Source organism: Drosophila santomea, chromosome 3R, assembly GCF_016746245.2.
Source record: "Drosophila santomea strain STO CAGO 1482 chromosome 3R, Prin_Dsan_1.1, whole genome shotgun sequence".
In the NCBI taxonomy this organism is placed as follows: domain Eukaryota; kingdom Metazoa; phylum Arthropoda; class Insecta; order Diptera; family Drosophilidae; genus Drosophila; species Drosophila santomea.
The window spans coordinates 25,852,496-25,865,041 of record NC_053019.2 but is presented as its reverse complement, the minus strand read 5'-3'; the positions used below and the strand labels follow the sequence as shown (position 1 = coordinate 25,865,041).

The 12,546-nt window shown below is 48.2% G+C and overlaps 6 protein-coding genes across 7 annotated transcripts; 2 read left to right on the top strand and 4 right to left on the bottom strand.

Annotated features, from left to right (window-relative positions):
- Nucleotides 1-41: 41 nt before the first annotated feature.
- On the bottom strand, nucleotides 42-469 carry LOC120451591. The gene has a single exon (XM_039635410.2). It carries the CDS (start codon nucleotides 428-430, stop codon nucleotides 218-220), a length of 213 nt encoding a protein of 70 aa, XP_039491344.1. The 5' UTR covers nucleotides 431-469; the 3' UTR covers nucleotides 42-217.
- Nucleotides 470-1,824: 1,355 nt separating this feature from the next.
- On the bottom strand, nucleotides 1,825-2,765 carry LOC120452697 (prisilkin-39). Its single transcript, XM_039637053.1, has 2 exons — nucleotides 2,735-2,765; nucleotides 1,825-2,667 (listed from the first exon to the last, which is right to left on the bottom strand). The coding sequence occupies exon 2, from the start codon at nucleotides 2,281-2,283 to the stop codon at nucleotides 1,876-1,878; it is 408 nt and encodes a 135-aa protein (XP_039492987.1). The 5' UTR covers nucleotides 2,284-2,667; nucleotides 2,735-2,765; the 3' UTR covers nucleotides 1,825-1,875.
- A 372-nt stretch (nucleotides 2,766-3,137) lies between these two features.
- On the top strand, nucleotides 3,138-4,493 carry LOC120453574 (basic salivary proline-rich protein 3). The gene has a single exon (XM_039638333.1). It carries the CDS (start codon nucleotides 3,185-3,187, stop codon nucleotides 4,331-4,333), a length of 1,149 nt encoding a protein of 382 aa, XP_039494267.1. The 5' UTR covers nucleotides 3,138-3,184; the 3' UTR covers nucleotides 4,334-4,493.
- Nucleotides 4,444-4,925, bottom strand: LOC120453575 (protein SRC2 homolog). The gene has a single exon (XM_039638334.1). It carries the CDS (start codon nucleotides 4,912-4,914, stop codon nucleotides 4,543-4,545), a length of 372 nt encoding a protein of 123 aa, XP_039494268.1. The 5' UTR covers nucleotides 4,915-4,925; the 3' UTR covers nucleotides 4,444-4,542.
- Nucleotides 4,926-5,484: 559 nt separating this feature from the next.
- On the top strand, nucleotides 5,485-6,899 carry LOC120453541 (collagen alpha-1(VIII) chain). Of its 2 annotated transcripts, XM_039638292.1 has the most exons (3): nucleotides 5,485-5,804; nucleotides 5,865-5,984; nucleotides 6,162-6,899. In XM_039638292.1, exons 1-3 carry the CDS (start codon nucleotides 5,513-5,515, stop codon nucleotides 6,683-6,685), a joined length of 936 nt encoding a protein of 311 aa, XP_039494226.1. In that variant the 5' UTR covers nucleotides 5,485-5,512; the 3' UTR covers nucleotides 6,686-6,899. The 2 variants fall into 2 exon arrangements, with proteins under 2 accessions (XP_039494226.1, XP_039494225.1); XM_039638291.1 differs by having other exon boundaries at nucleotides 5,485-5,984.
- A 2,747-nt stretch (nucleotides 6,900-9,646) lies between these two features.
- Nucleotides 9,647-12,230, bottom strand: LOC120450959 (G2/mitotic-specific cyclin-B3). Its single transcript, XM_039634246.2, has 2 exons — nucleotides 12,089-12,230; nucleotides 9,647-12,003 (listed from the first exon to the last, which is right to left on the bottom strand). The coding sequence occupies exon 2, from the start codon at nucleotides 11,852-11,854 to the stop codon at nucleotides 10,124-10,126; it is 1,731 nt and encodes a 576-aa protein (XP_039490180.1). The 5' UTR covers nucleotides 11,855-12,003; nucleotides 12,089-12,230; the 3' UTR covers nucleotides 9,647-10,123.
- Nucleotides 12,231-12,546: the final 316 nt, after the last annotated feature.

The following is a 12,546-nucleotide window of genomic DNA, read 5'->3' as shown; positions in this document are numbered from 1 at the left end:
TATAACAACCTTTGGAAAAGAGAAAGTTCGAGTTTTATGACATTTTTTAATTAACATATCATTCCATTGGAATGGTCTTTGCCACACTGTTCATGCTACTAATCTTTAGCTTAATCCTATTGAATATTTTCCGGTACAAGATGTAACAGTTCATTGTGTAGCTTATCAGCTAGTCAAGTCTTTTCTGTATCTTAATACGAAGTTAACCACTGCAGACCTATCCCGATGGCCAGAAGGGTTGGCCAGGATAGACGCGGGATCCGGGAAAGGCGTACTGATTGGGATTGACCACTCGGGCGATGTCCGCGTAGCTGCGACCCTCTCGCTGCTGCTGCTGATAGTATCCACGGGCCGGGGAACCGGACACGACGACCAGGAGTAGGAGCAGGGCGACCATAAGGCAATGGATGATGACTCCTTGGACGGACATGGCTTGCAAGGTGTGGCTTAGTGTGTGTGAGTGCTGCGCTTCCAGCACTGAACTGCAGGTGATGCCCAGGTGACCAGTCTATTTATATGGATATCGGCGGCTGATCGGTTCTTGGCGTTCTCAGACGCTTGGCTTATCAATCAGGTTTTTTGAAGTCGACTGAAACCCCAAGAGAATTGCGTTGCCGCTCACGTAGATCTCGCCTCTTTGTGCAAAATGGCTTTTTATGATCACTTTGTTTTCTCAATATTTACTGACACGCTGCCCCGCGCCAAGTCATTCACACCGCAGTCCGTTATTTCATCCAAATGGCGGCAGTGAGTTGGCATATATGTGTGTCCCACACCTGATCTTGACTCTAATTTGCGCGATGAATGATGTGGCCACATCCATGCGACCCGACCCAGCCTCTCAGCATAAGTGCTCGTACGTATTTGAATTGTATAGTAATTAGCGACTCTGACGGATTGTAGTAATGACGTAGGTGCGCCATCTGAGGCGGTGTATTAGCACATTCTTGCATAAACAATTGCCATGTTCGGCGGGATTAGTTGCCACTGACTTGGGCACCGATGTCTTCCTTCCTGTACGGTGGCTGCGATCTGGTTTCTGGTTTCTCGTTTCACTTCCTCAATGACGCTGAACGCTGCTCCAGGGGGGAAGTCCTAGCTGACCAGCTGCATCTCGTGATGCAGCGTGAATCACTTGTTTAGTACCTCGCTGGGATCGTAAAAAGACTATATATACCACACTAGTGAGCCATGATAAGTTCAGTTGAGTCCAAGATGACTTGGCTCATTAGCGGATCGAAGAATTTCTGGCAACTACTGCTGATGATTTCGACATTAAGTTTCTTCCGGCAATTTGTATGAATTAAATAGGGGGGTATTGTAATAAGAAAAGTACTAAAACAATGCAGTGATTCACTGGCCAATTTCGCAGTTTTCTGAAACACATTGATCAGGGGATCTTTAGCCAACGATTCGTTTGATGTGCTGAGAAATAACTACAATCAACGGAATTATTAGTCGCTTATTAAAGTATTCGTAAGCCATAGGAGTACAGAATATTCTGTCGTGCATAAAAGATATTGTAAGGAATTCCCCCGAAGAAATCCCTTGCTGTGGGATCAGGGACCTTACCCCACTACCCCACTGTTCCACTGTTCCAATCCCCACCAGCGTCTTTCCCTGAATGATGATGTCGCGCCTCCATTTCATTTCGATTACCATCACGTTCCAACGATCCACTGAACGCGACTGCTCCGCAAATGCGGGCCAGTGATCATAAGTCAGTTGATCGTAGATTAATCAACACGTACGCACAAGTAGCGGACTTAAAGTGCTTTAAATAATTAACAACCTGTGTTTAGATGTAACTTTCGCTGATTTTATTTTAATGGTTTAATACTGCTGGCAACAATGCTACTTCCGATGGGCCATTGCTTAACCCCAAAGGGGCGAAAAGGGAGCACGGGGCAGATAACGACTGCCTCCAGGACCGATGTAGGGAACTGGGTTTATAACTCTGGCTATATCCTTGTAAGTGCGTCCTTGGCGGTGTCCAGAGGGCTTACGTCCTCCTTTGGGGTGAGAGTAAGAGGCGTAGCCTGAGTAGGAGTTATATGCAGGATACGAGGGATAGTTGTAACCATATCCGCCAGCATAGTTTCCATAGCCGTAGTTTCCATAGCCCGCGCTGCCATAGCCACTGCCCCCATAGTTCTGTACTCCACCATAACCACCATATCCTCTTCCCGACTTCCAGGACTTGAAGAACAGAGCGCCACTCGACTCCAGGCAGCAGGCAATCAGCAAAGTTAGAATGGCGAACAGGGAATAGCTGGCACTCATCTTGCTTCGATTTCAAATCACAGTCAGAACTGGACAGTCCATCTACGCAGTTCCCTCTATTTATACCCTTGGGCAGTGGAGTTCGGCAGCAGTGGCGGTTGTGACACATTGTGGTCTAGCTCATTTCAATGCTTTTTTTACGACTTCTTAGTCCCATAAACACAGTCGGGATCTCTGGAAGATTAGCTTGGCCAACGGGCAGACGGCCAGCGGCGACACAATGCATTATGCTGGATTTATTATAGCACACGGATTGGCACGATCAGCATGCGGAGCACGCGTCATCCCATCCACTGGAACACTGAGCTATCGCAGATGGTAGATGGTCGCTATACAACGGACATCCCATCCCCATCTATTATATGTATCACTCTCCATATACTGCTGAGATCGTTTAAGTGTGATTCAAATAATAATTCTACTTAATCTCAAGCTGAAATAAAACACTTACATAGATCTGTAAAGGCTAGACTATAGATTTTATTCCCTTGTAGCTACTTACATATCATATAATATCATATCACCACTGAAAGAAAAGCTTACTTTCCATATATTCTGATTTATTCATCACTTAAGAAAGCTTTCGGCGCCAGTATCTCTTAGTCTTTTATACTGCAATCTGTGTACTAAATATCTCAGCTTTTGTTTCCAGCGTTTCAGCTTCAGCTGTTTGTTTACTTTTCGTATGAATATTATTATGATGATCTCTCTGGAACTCAATTCAGAGAGCGGTACAGATCTCTCTGGCTTTGGGCACTCATCTTCATCGTTCTCCCGCTGATCGCCGGACAGGTTTCCAATGTTTAATCAAGCATCCACGATTAGCGCATAGGCGGAGCACAAACGTTCCCCCTCAGTTAGAGTCCGCCTTTCGCGGTGATCACTGCGCGGTTACTCGATCATGACGCGATCTTCGCCAGCTTGGTGTGCTGGCCTGGCTTGGCTCCTCTGGATCTTTGCATCCATGTGGATGCGCACGTGTCTCGCGCAGTTTGCCATCTCCTCGTCCTCCCCCAGAGAAGCTGTCGCCTCCGCCGGTGGCGTCACCGTGGTGGCCCAGCTGCCCGGTTTCGGAGTAATCAATGGACTGATCAATGCCATGCACAATAATCGCTTTAATCAGAATCAGCAGCAGCAGCAGCAGCAGTTTGAAAGACTGCAGCAGGAAAGGCCGGGATGGGGTTCGCATCGGAGAGGAATGCCCAGGCCAGGATTTGCACCGCCCAACCGTCAGCAACCGACGCCACCTGGATGGCCACCAGGCTGGCAGTGGGGCGCAGGTGGTAACCAGAATCAACCCGGATTTGGCTGGGATCAAACGGGATTCGGACCAGGCTGGAATGGAGGAGGCGGGCAAAGACCCGAGTGGAACGGTGGGGGTGGAACAGGTCCAGGCTGGAATGGAGGAGGTGGAAGGGGACCACCAGGTTGGAATGGAGACGGTGGAAGAGGAGCACCACCAAGTCCAGGCTTTAACGGAGGCGGACCGCCACCACCAAGACCCGGATGGAATGGAGGAGGACCACCGCCACCAAGACCGGGATGGAATGGAGGAGGACCACCACCACCAAGGCCAGGATGGAACGGAGATGGACCACCGCCACCAAGACCAGAATGGAATGGAGGGATGGAGCAGGAATGGGAAAACTATCCACGCTTCCCCGATCAGCCGGATCCCAATGATACCAACCCGAATGTGGATCCAAATAATGAGTCTAGCACCACTCCCCAAACTCCAGTACCAGAACCCTCCTTTCCAGCAACCACACCTAAACCAGCGGCAACGTTTCCCACGATCCAGCCACGTCCACCCGCTCAGCCAACGAAGGACACCCTAATTATAGGCAACAATCGGCCGCCGCTGGTGCCGCCCCAGAATCCGGATCCACCCGCGACCACCTTTCCCACTTGGATCGTGCCTGAGCCATTGCCAAAGCCCCGAGACGAGTCCTCCGAAAATAATGCCATAATATTCCCCAGCTCCAGCAAATATATCCATGTGCCCAACCAGGAAGTTCCCTCGGTACCCATTGATGTGAGACGAAGATGAATCTTCCAAGAGGGAGTTCCCCGATCCACACTTGTATATATCGCAGTTGTATATTCAATTGCTTCACTCGAGATCTTCTTTATCGAAAGTTCAAAACAGGTTTTAAAAGCTTCTGGATGGAAATTAAAACAATTTTAATAAATTACACATAAACAAATGAGACAGCAGATGATTGGATGGGATTGGGGGATTGATCGGACGGATGAACGCTAGTAACCCCGCTGCTTGTAGCCACCTCCGCCTCCATAAAGATCATAGGTGGCAGGTGGGCTGTAGCCAGGCTGAGGTGCTGGATAGTAGGCACTTGGCGGTGGCGCCGGACGTGGTGGGTAGTATCCATAGCCAGCTGGATGCGACTGCTGGTAGCCGCCGTAGCCGTAGCCTCCTCCATAGTGGTAGTCGTAGCCCTGCTGGTAGCCCTCGTGGATGAGTGGACCTGGACCTGGACCAGGACCAGGATATGATTCAACTGGTGGAGAATACTTTGCGCCAAACAGTAGATCCGCAATCTTATCGAAAGTGGGTCTAGCGTGGGCCAAGCTGGCCAGGATTAGCACCAGAATCGCAGCTAACAACTGCATCTTGGAATAGGTAAATCAATTTTGCTGTATGTGCCACTTTTTTTGCTGCTTTTATAGCCAGCAGCACATAGGCGATAAGAAAGATGATGAATGGAATCGAGTGGAAGAACCTTGGGCAATGGAACAAATGCTATATGTACTATTTATAATACTAATCTATTGAACTGGTAAACAAGGTTGTCCGAGAAAGCTTTCGTTCTCTATACAAAGAAGGGATCATAGCAACTCATAATCATAATCTATGCTAAAATTGGGCTTGAATTGCTTGGGAAATCCCCTATTGCTCGGCTTTGGGCCAAAAACATATCACTGGAAGAAATATATATATATAAACTATAATATTTCATATCTTTCTTCAAAATAATTTTATGTTTTAAAGTGTCAGCAAAGCCATATGCATTGTATCTCAACATATACCAAACTCTCTCATTCAATTTACTAGAAGGAACACTCAATGAGACTTAAACTACCTATCTGGGCACTGAGCCCCTGATGATAACCCCAGAAATAGACACTCAGCTAAGCTCTCGTGTCATCAGATCTCACCATGAAATACACGCGCCGTGAGCTTCGGGGCTTTAGTTTACCCAAAGACGCCATGTTCAGCAGGAGCGTCGTCGCAATCGCCGCTTTGGCCCTCATCCAGATCGCCAGCGGTCAGGCCTCACAGTTCAGCAGGGACGAGAGTCAGGAGGATCAGAAGACGGAGTTCAACCTGGCCTCCACTCTGACGGGAGGCATCACCAGCAGTCGTCACCGCCAGCGGGCCAATCTCAACTCGCAACTGTATCCGGAACTTGGTCAGGTGGGAGCAGGCTATGCGGGCGCCACTGGATCCATCGATGATGCCCACGGCCATGAGCAGGGTGGCTCCGGCGTACGAGTGGCCAGTACGAACTCCGTAGTTTTTCCCGGCAACCAGTCACCCAATCCGGCACTCACAATTACAGGAGGTCACCAGTTTCCCGCCTATCCTCCTCCCGGCTTTCCTGGACAACAGGCTCCAGTTCCGTACCCAGCTGCAGTGGGCTCTTCAGGAGGAGCTTCATCCGGTGGTTACCAAAGTACAGGTAAGCACTAAAAAAAGCGGCAAATGCTATATTGTTCGTTTATCTAAGTGAAATCAGGTCTTAACTCCCGAAAAAACTCTACAAAATTGGAAAGATTGGTGAATAGCAAATCCAAATTACAAAATCTATTAGAAATTGTAGTGGCCTATATTAATCACATTTCCTCCCTCTCTTCAGCTGCTGGTGCTCCTCCTGGCTATCCAGTTCCGGGGCAGTATCCTGTGGGAGTTCCTCCACAGCAGCCAGTGGGTACAGGAGCACCTGGTTACTTCCCGGGAACTGGTGCCTATCCCGGCTATCCCTACCCAGGAGTATACCTGCAGCAGTACCCAGGATACCCTCAGCACGCCCAGTTCCCCGCCTATGGAGTGGTTCCCGGAGCTGTGGCTCAGCCCGGTGTTCTTGGTGTAGCTGGCGTGCCTGGAGTTCCAGGAGTAGCGGGAGTACCTGGAGTTCCGGGAGCACCTGGAGTGCCAGGAGTCCCCGGAGCAGCTGCTCAGGGCAAGCACGTACAGCACTATCCGGCTCACAATCCCGCTGATCCGAGCCATTGGGACCATCATTTCGCCATGAACACCGAGTACAAGGAGGATGGCGTTCACAAGGGACCATTTGGAGTGCTGAACAACCACAATGCCTTTGGCTATGGCAGTGGTTATGGGGGCGGCTACAACGGCGCCTTCAACTCGCCGGCCTATTGAAGCTGGCCGAGATTATGGGTGGACCGCCTTGGTGGTGGTGGTGATGGTGGTGATGGTGGTGCTGATGGTGATGGTGGTGGTGCTGGTTGGGCGTGAAGTAATCCGAGTCGTAGTCATAAGTTGGCTGCTGCCTTCTTGGCCAAAGGCAGCTGTCTTTACCCATCATCATCCTGTGTGTGTCCCTGCGAAATAAACTTGATTTCTGCACACCCAACCAAGATAATTAGCAATGCTGGCCAGTTACCAGTTACCCAGTTGCCCAGTTGCACCTTGAACCGGAAAAAAATAAAGCACATGCACTCCGGCATTCAGCTCCCATACAGACAGATAACCCAAGGCATACACATTCTTATTCTTATTCCGTTGCCGATTCCATTATCCGGCGAGGACACAATTGAAGGCGACAGGAGCTACCTGGCTGGCAGGCAGCCGAAAACTAAAAAAAGGGAACAGGGCAAGAACAAGGGCAAGACTCTGGGCGAGCCAAAGGTGGTGGTAGGAAATCAGCGTCAGAGGGAGACTGGTACTGGTACTGGTAGTGGTACTCCTGCTACCTTTTTAGATGCCCAACTGCAGCGACATAAATCGGCTGGGTTTCGCTGTGCAGCGCAGAAAAGAGAGGGCAGAAGGAAAGGGAACCCATCCGAGGGACGACGTCTTGATGTCTTGCGGCGCATGCGCAGCCTGCCGCGCAAATCCTTAACAAATTTTTGGCGCTAAAATGACGGACGAGCGCGCCAAAAGCAAGGAACCGCAGGAAACTCGAGAAACCCATGCCAAGGGTATACAGACATACAATAAACAGACTATTCAGACAAGACACTCACTCACACTCACTCACACTCATAGATTATGAATGATTTGGGCGGACGGTATCGGTGGGTTTTACCTGTAGCATGTAGCAAATCGAACCGATTCCACGCAGGGTTTGATGTCCTTAGGTCATCAGCCATCAGCCATCGGCCATCAGCTGTTCCATGATGAGCGTGAGGAAAGGAGCACAGATTCAGCTGAGAGGATTCGAAACAAAGGAATGGAAATGGAAATGGGTGGGGGTAATGGGTATACTCAAAGCGAAGCAGTCTAGTCTAGATGTGCAAAAGATTTTCCCTTAACCTTAGACATCTCAGAGTTTATGTTCTGTTTTCCAGCAATTCAGATTCGGGGAAATGGAAAATAATGCCCTAAATTACTTAATACCCCAGGAAATGATAATTTAAGACCTTGATAGGGTTTTAAAATAATACTTTCTTAAAACTTACCCATTCAATATTAATTTTATTTTATTATTATTAGTATTATTATTGCAGATAAACTATTTTCTATTATTAACACAATTTGCTCATCACATTTGAATTTCTCAATTGCTTCATAACAATGAGTGGGAGCGGTGATTCAGAATCTAATCAAAATCAAAACAGAAACAAAAACAAAACAAGAGAGAACGCTATAGTCGAGTTCCCCGACTATCTGATACCCGTTACTCAGCTAGAGGAAGTGCGAAGCAGAGTCTTCAACAGTTTTCGGCGATTTGTGCTTAATCTGAACTTTCTAGCTTTTGTAGTTCCTGAGATCACAGCGTTCATACGGACGGACAGACAGACGGACAGACGGACATGGTCATATCGACTCGGCTATTGGTCCTGATCAAGAATATATATACTTTATATGGTCGGAGACGCTTCCTTCTGCCTGTTTCATACTTTTCAACGAATCTAGTATACCCTTTTACTTTACGAGTAACGGGTATAATTATATAAAAAATTTGTTTGCCAGCGAATTAATTTTAATGCATCAATTTTCTCTCGTTGTCACATATAAGTCGCAAAAATATATTTTTGTCAGAATCAGTCGGTTTTTCGTTCAGAATGCACGTCTTTCCTGTCCCCACTTTTGGGATCATTGTCCTGCAGCTCCTTGGATATATTATGGGCCACCCCAGTGTCTCCGAATCGCTATTCGACCCCAGCAATCTGAGCATGTCCCTAGAGGAAGGCAGCTTCACGGCTTTTCACTTTAATCCGTTTGAGGGGAACACTAATTCCTAGCATCGAAGTTGAAGTAATTTAAATTTTTGTGCAAGAGAGTTGGCATTTATAAGATACATAAATTAAAAAATTCATTTGTAGCATTTGGTTTGTACTGTGATCAAAAGGTAATAAGAAGTATTATGTAAAAGTAAAATAAATAAAATATCCTGATGTTAAAGCAACTCTATATTATATCTATTTCCTTCTCTAATTGGATGATCACAAATATGATAATAAATATAAAATTATAAAATAATTTTAAATACAAAAATGGAATGAGAAAAACAACTAATTACTAGTCATCACTTCTCCGAAGGGTGTTCAAATTGCTCTCCCAAATGGATAAAAACACAATCAACTGTTTCGGATATCATATCTGATCATATTTCAATGCTCTATGAACATAATCACTCAGTTAGTTTCACAGAATGCACATAGTTTTCATTCTCAGCTTTTGGGATAGTATATCTGCTGTACCTGTTACGATGCAAAAGATTGAATTATTTTTGAACGGACGTAAAAATGTTTATTGGTATTCTCTGGCAAAACGATACATACATAACACTGAGTACATACATAACTAGTTACTTGAACAATGCAACGTTATCAACGTCCATGGAAGGACGAGGCGGATGGGAGCGGGCAGGAACTGGGAATTGGATGGTGAGCTTCCTTTGAGGGGCGGGAATGTGAGCAGTGGAGTAGGTGAAGAGGTGAGGAGGGGAGTCCATGAACGACTTAACAAATAACAGCATTAATAACGACTACAGGAACAGATGCACATGGCGTAGATGGCGTACACAGGACGAGGGTTGATCGCGGCGCATTTCCAGGTTGTACAGGACACACGTGCCTTTGCTAGTCGCTTCTCGCTTCGTATCCTTGCGTTTGTGTATCTGTGTTGAATAAGTTACTGGCGATCCGTGTCTGCTTTGGTGGCTTACGAGTTAGGTTTATTTAATGCTGGCATCTCTTAAGACTAACGTACATATTAAAACATGAATCGTTTTTGGGATTTTGTTGGCTGCTAGAGATAATGTCGATTTTTCAGTTTAGATTGATGGGGTGGGGGGTGTGTGTGCGTGTGTGTGTGGCTACGTATGCGGTATGTGGAAAAACTAAACAATAATACATGGCAAAAGAAACAAAAGCACTCTTAACATAATATTTATGCAAAAACATGTCAATAATGCAAAGGTCACAATAATAATTAAAATATAATAAAATGTGAGGACTTGGCGGGAACTCGGGACTAGGTAAAGGGGTAAATTTAGGGTCGGGTTTTTTTTGTTTTCGATTAAGGCGGGGATCCGCTGTTTCGTCGGGAACGGGTTGCTATGGGGACAGGAGCGTCTTAGAGCCTAAGTGAAGCGTAACGTGTTAAATTTGGCTAAACTTTGAGGCTGTCCTACGACAGATTGCTTTCGTTCAGGTCGAGGTTGCCCTGGAAGAGCTCCTGGTTCGTCAGCAGCGGCACCTTGGCCACCTCGTGGAATATCTTGTGCGAGTACTTGTTCCGTATCGTCTTGATGGTGGCCCGCGGCTTGCGATGCAGTCCTGCATTGAGCACGGGCACAATTTCAGCAAAGTCCGCCAGCTGATAGCCGGTGTAGTAGTTGAGCGTTGAGCCCCAAGTCTGCTTGTCCAGCTGCCCCGGACCGCCGTGCATGCGCAGAGCCATGAACAATGCAGCGGATGCCATCTGCGAGTCGCTGAACGAAATTGTGGCGTAGTCCATCAGTGACAATTCTAGGATGTAACGGGCCAGGGTCAGTGTGGGCATGGGCACCTTGGCGCAGCGGGCATAGCGGCGCAGGAAACGGTACGAGAGCGGGATGCCCAGATCGTACTTGATAACACGCAGCGTCTCCCGCTCCATCCGCACCAGCTCGTCGTGATTGTAGGCCCCATCGCAGATATACAAAAAGTCCTCAATCAGCGGCGGCTGTCGCTCGTCGTACTTGCAGGCAATAAAGAAGGCAGCGGCGCCCAGGAGCTGCAGCTTCTCTTTGTTGATCACCTCGCGGCAAAGATAGAGATCTACGATCTTTACCGCCAGGTACAAAGTCTCATGGTTCAGCTCGAACGTTTCCTGCACCTCCACCATCCAGTCGACCAGCAGGGTGCGCATCCAGGTGGTCAGATGGATCTGCCTGGGCATGTAGTCGGCAATGGGGAATTCCGGTTCGCGCACCTTAAGGTAGTTGAATATATCCATGGCGTAGTGGGACACCTGGAAGGGATCGTCCCAGTTCTTGCGGTCGAAGTCCTCCACATCCTCGGGCACTGGCAGAATGGGCACCACCTGGCTGGGAGCAGTCTCTGGGAGTGTCAGCAACAGCGGCTGTGGCTGCTGCTCAGTCTTTTGCTGCAACTTGGCGGAGCGACGACGCGCTGCCTCAAAGTTTCCAGACAGCCGCATGGAATCGCAACTGGAGACATCCTCCAGCGCGGACATGTACAGGCTGTCCTCAGTCTTGTTAAAGTCATTGGAGATCCGGCGAACTGGCTTGATGGCGGCAACCTGGGGAGCAACCAGATTGTGCGTGGGCGGCAGTAAAACGGGAATCTGCATAGGATTTGGCATGGCCGGTAATTGAATCTCCCCCAAAACTGTCTTCTTTGTGGCGGGCACTGCCTTGGGGCGCGGCTTGGGCCTGGCCAACGCCTCCTCCAGCTTATCGAGCACCTTGTGACAGTTCTCCACCGAATCCTCCACTTTGCTGGAGGCGCGCGTGGTCATTTTGCTGGCGGCAAAGACATTTACACTGAGATTCTCCTGTTTCTTAGCATCGAGCAGGGCCTGCAGCTGCTGGGCCGTTGGCTTTTTGCCCACGCCCGCCGACTGCTCCTCATCCTGTCCCGGATGCAGTGTCATGATCTTAACATTGTTGGTCAGGTTACCCAGTGCCGAGCGCTTGATTTTGTCATTCTTGATGGGACTATGGTCGGCCTTGCGTTTGGCGCGCGTCTGCATATTTTCGGCATTGGGATCTATGTTCCCCGTGGCGGCCGCCCGGCGACTCAGGCCCCTCCTGGTGGCAGCTCCCAGGGCTCCCAGGATGGGATTCCCTGTCTGCTGCAGCTGATGATGCCCGCCGGCGATGGCCGCGCGCGTTGTTGCTTTTGTGGGCGCCATTTTGAATGCCTGTTTGCGTGTGAGCGCACTCGTCGTTTGTTGTTTTTGTTCTTGTGAGCGGCGGCTGGAGTCCTCGTCTCCTCCACTTCCACTTGGTTTCAGCACGATCCTCGCTAGCGGATTCCTTCCTGGATGTGGTCAGTGGTGTGCTGGTTACAACTTGATTCGTTAGCTACTGCTACTTTCGATTCGATTCGATTCGATCAAGCCTATTCACACAACACACAAACTCACAATTCAATTCCGGCTCGAGTTTTGTGGAGTTATGGCGCTTGGCCGGAGGGATAGAGAGCACTGAGAAAAAATCAAAAAAACACCGCCAGATGCCAGATGCAACTGCGGGCTGCAGTGTGACCGTGTCGCGGCGTTTGGCTGCCTAACGGAAATCTCCTCGATTACACCTCTGTGGTGAAGCTAGGCATTGGGGGTAGTCTCTCAAAGCGCGGCAAATTCAAAAGGCGGCAGTTCAAAATTTGTGTGATGCACTTTTTGGCCGTTACAACGGCCAGTTCACTTAAATATCTACTTCAATGTTTTTGCTACTTCGCTAATCTTTGAAGTTAACAAAGTAGACATGTATTTTGTAAATAAATTTTAAGTCCACGCAGCTGACAGAAAAGCCTTTTAAAATTAGTAGTATTGTTATACCTTAAAGGTATTGTAGAGTTTTTATGCCCCCTCTGCTCAATAAT

Excerpts from the sequence above, each read along its gene's own strand:
- LOC120452697 (XM_039637053.1), bottom strand. The coding sequence starts at position 2,283 with ATGAGTGCCAGCTATTCCCTGTTCGCCATTCTAACTTTGCTGATTGCC.
- LOC120453541 (XM_039638291.1), top strand. The coding sequence starts at position 5,513 with ATGTTCAGCAGGAGCGTCGTCGCAATCGCCGCTTTGGCCCTCATCCAG. Across the intron at positions 5,985-6,161 it reads CGGTGGTTACCAAAGTACAG|CTGCTGGTGCTCCTCCTGGC; the intron begins GTAAGCACTAAA and ends CCCTCTCTTCAG.
- LOC120453574 (XM_039638333.1), top strand. The coding sequence starts at position 3,185 with ATGACGCGATCTTCGCCAGCTTGGTGTGCTGGCCTGGCTTGGCTCCTC.
- LOC120453575 (XM_039638334.1), bottom strand. The coding sequence starts at position 4,914 with ATGCAGTTGTTAGCTGCGATTCTGGTGCTAATCCTGGCCAGCTTGGCC.
- LOC120450959 (XM_039634246.2), bottom strand. The coding sequence starts at position 11,854 with ATGGCGCCCACAAAAGCAACAACGCGCGCGGCCATCGCCGGCGGGCAT.
- LOC120451591 (XM_039635410.2), bottom strand. The coding sequence starts at position 430 with ATGTCCGTCCAAGGAGTCATCATCCATTGCCTTATGGTCGCCCTGCTC.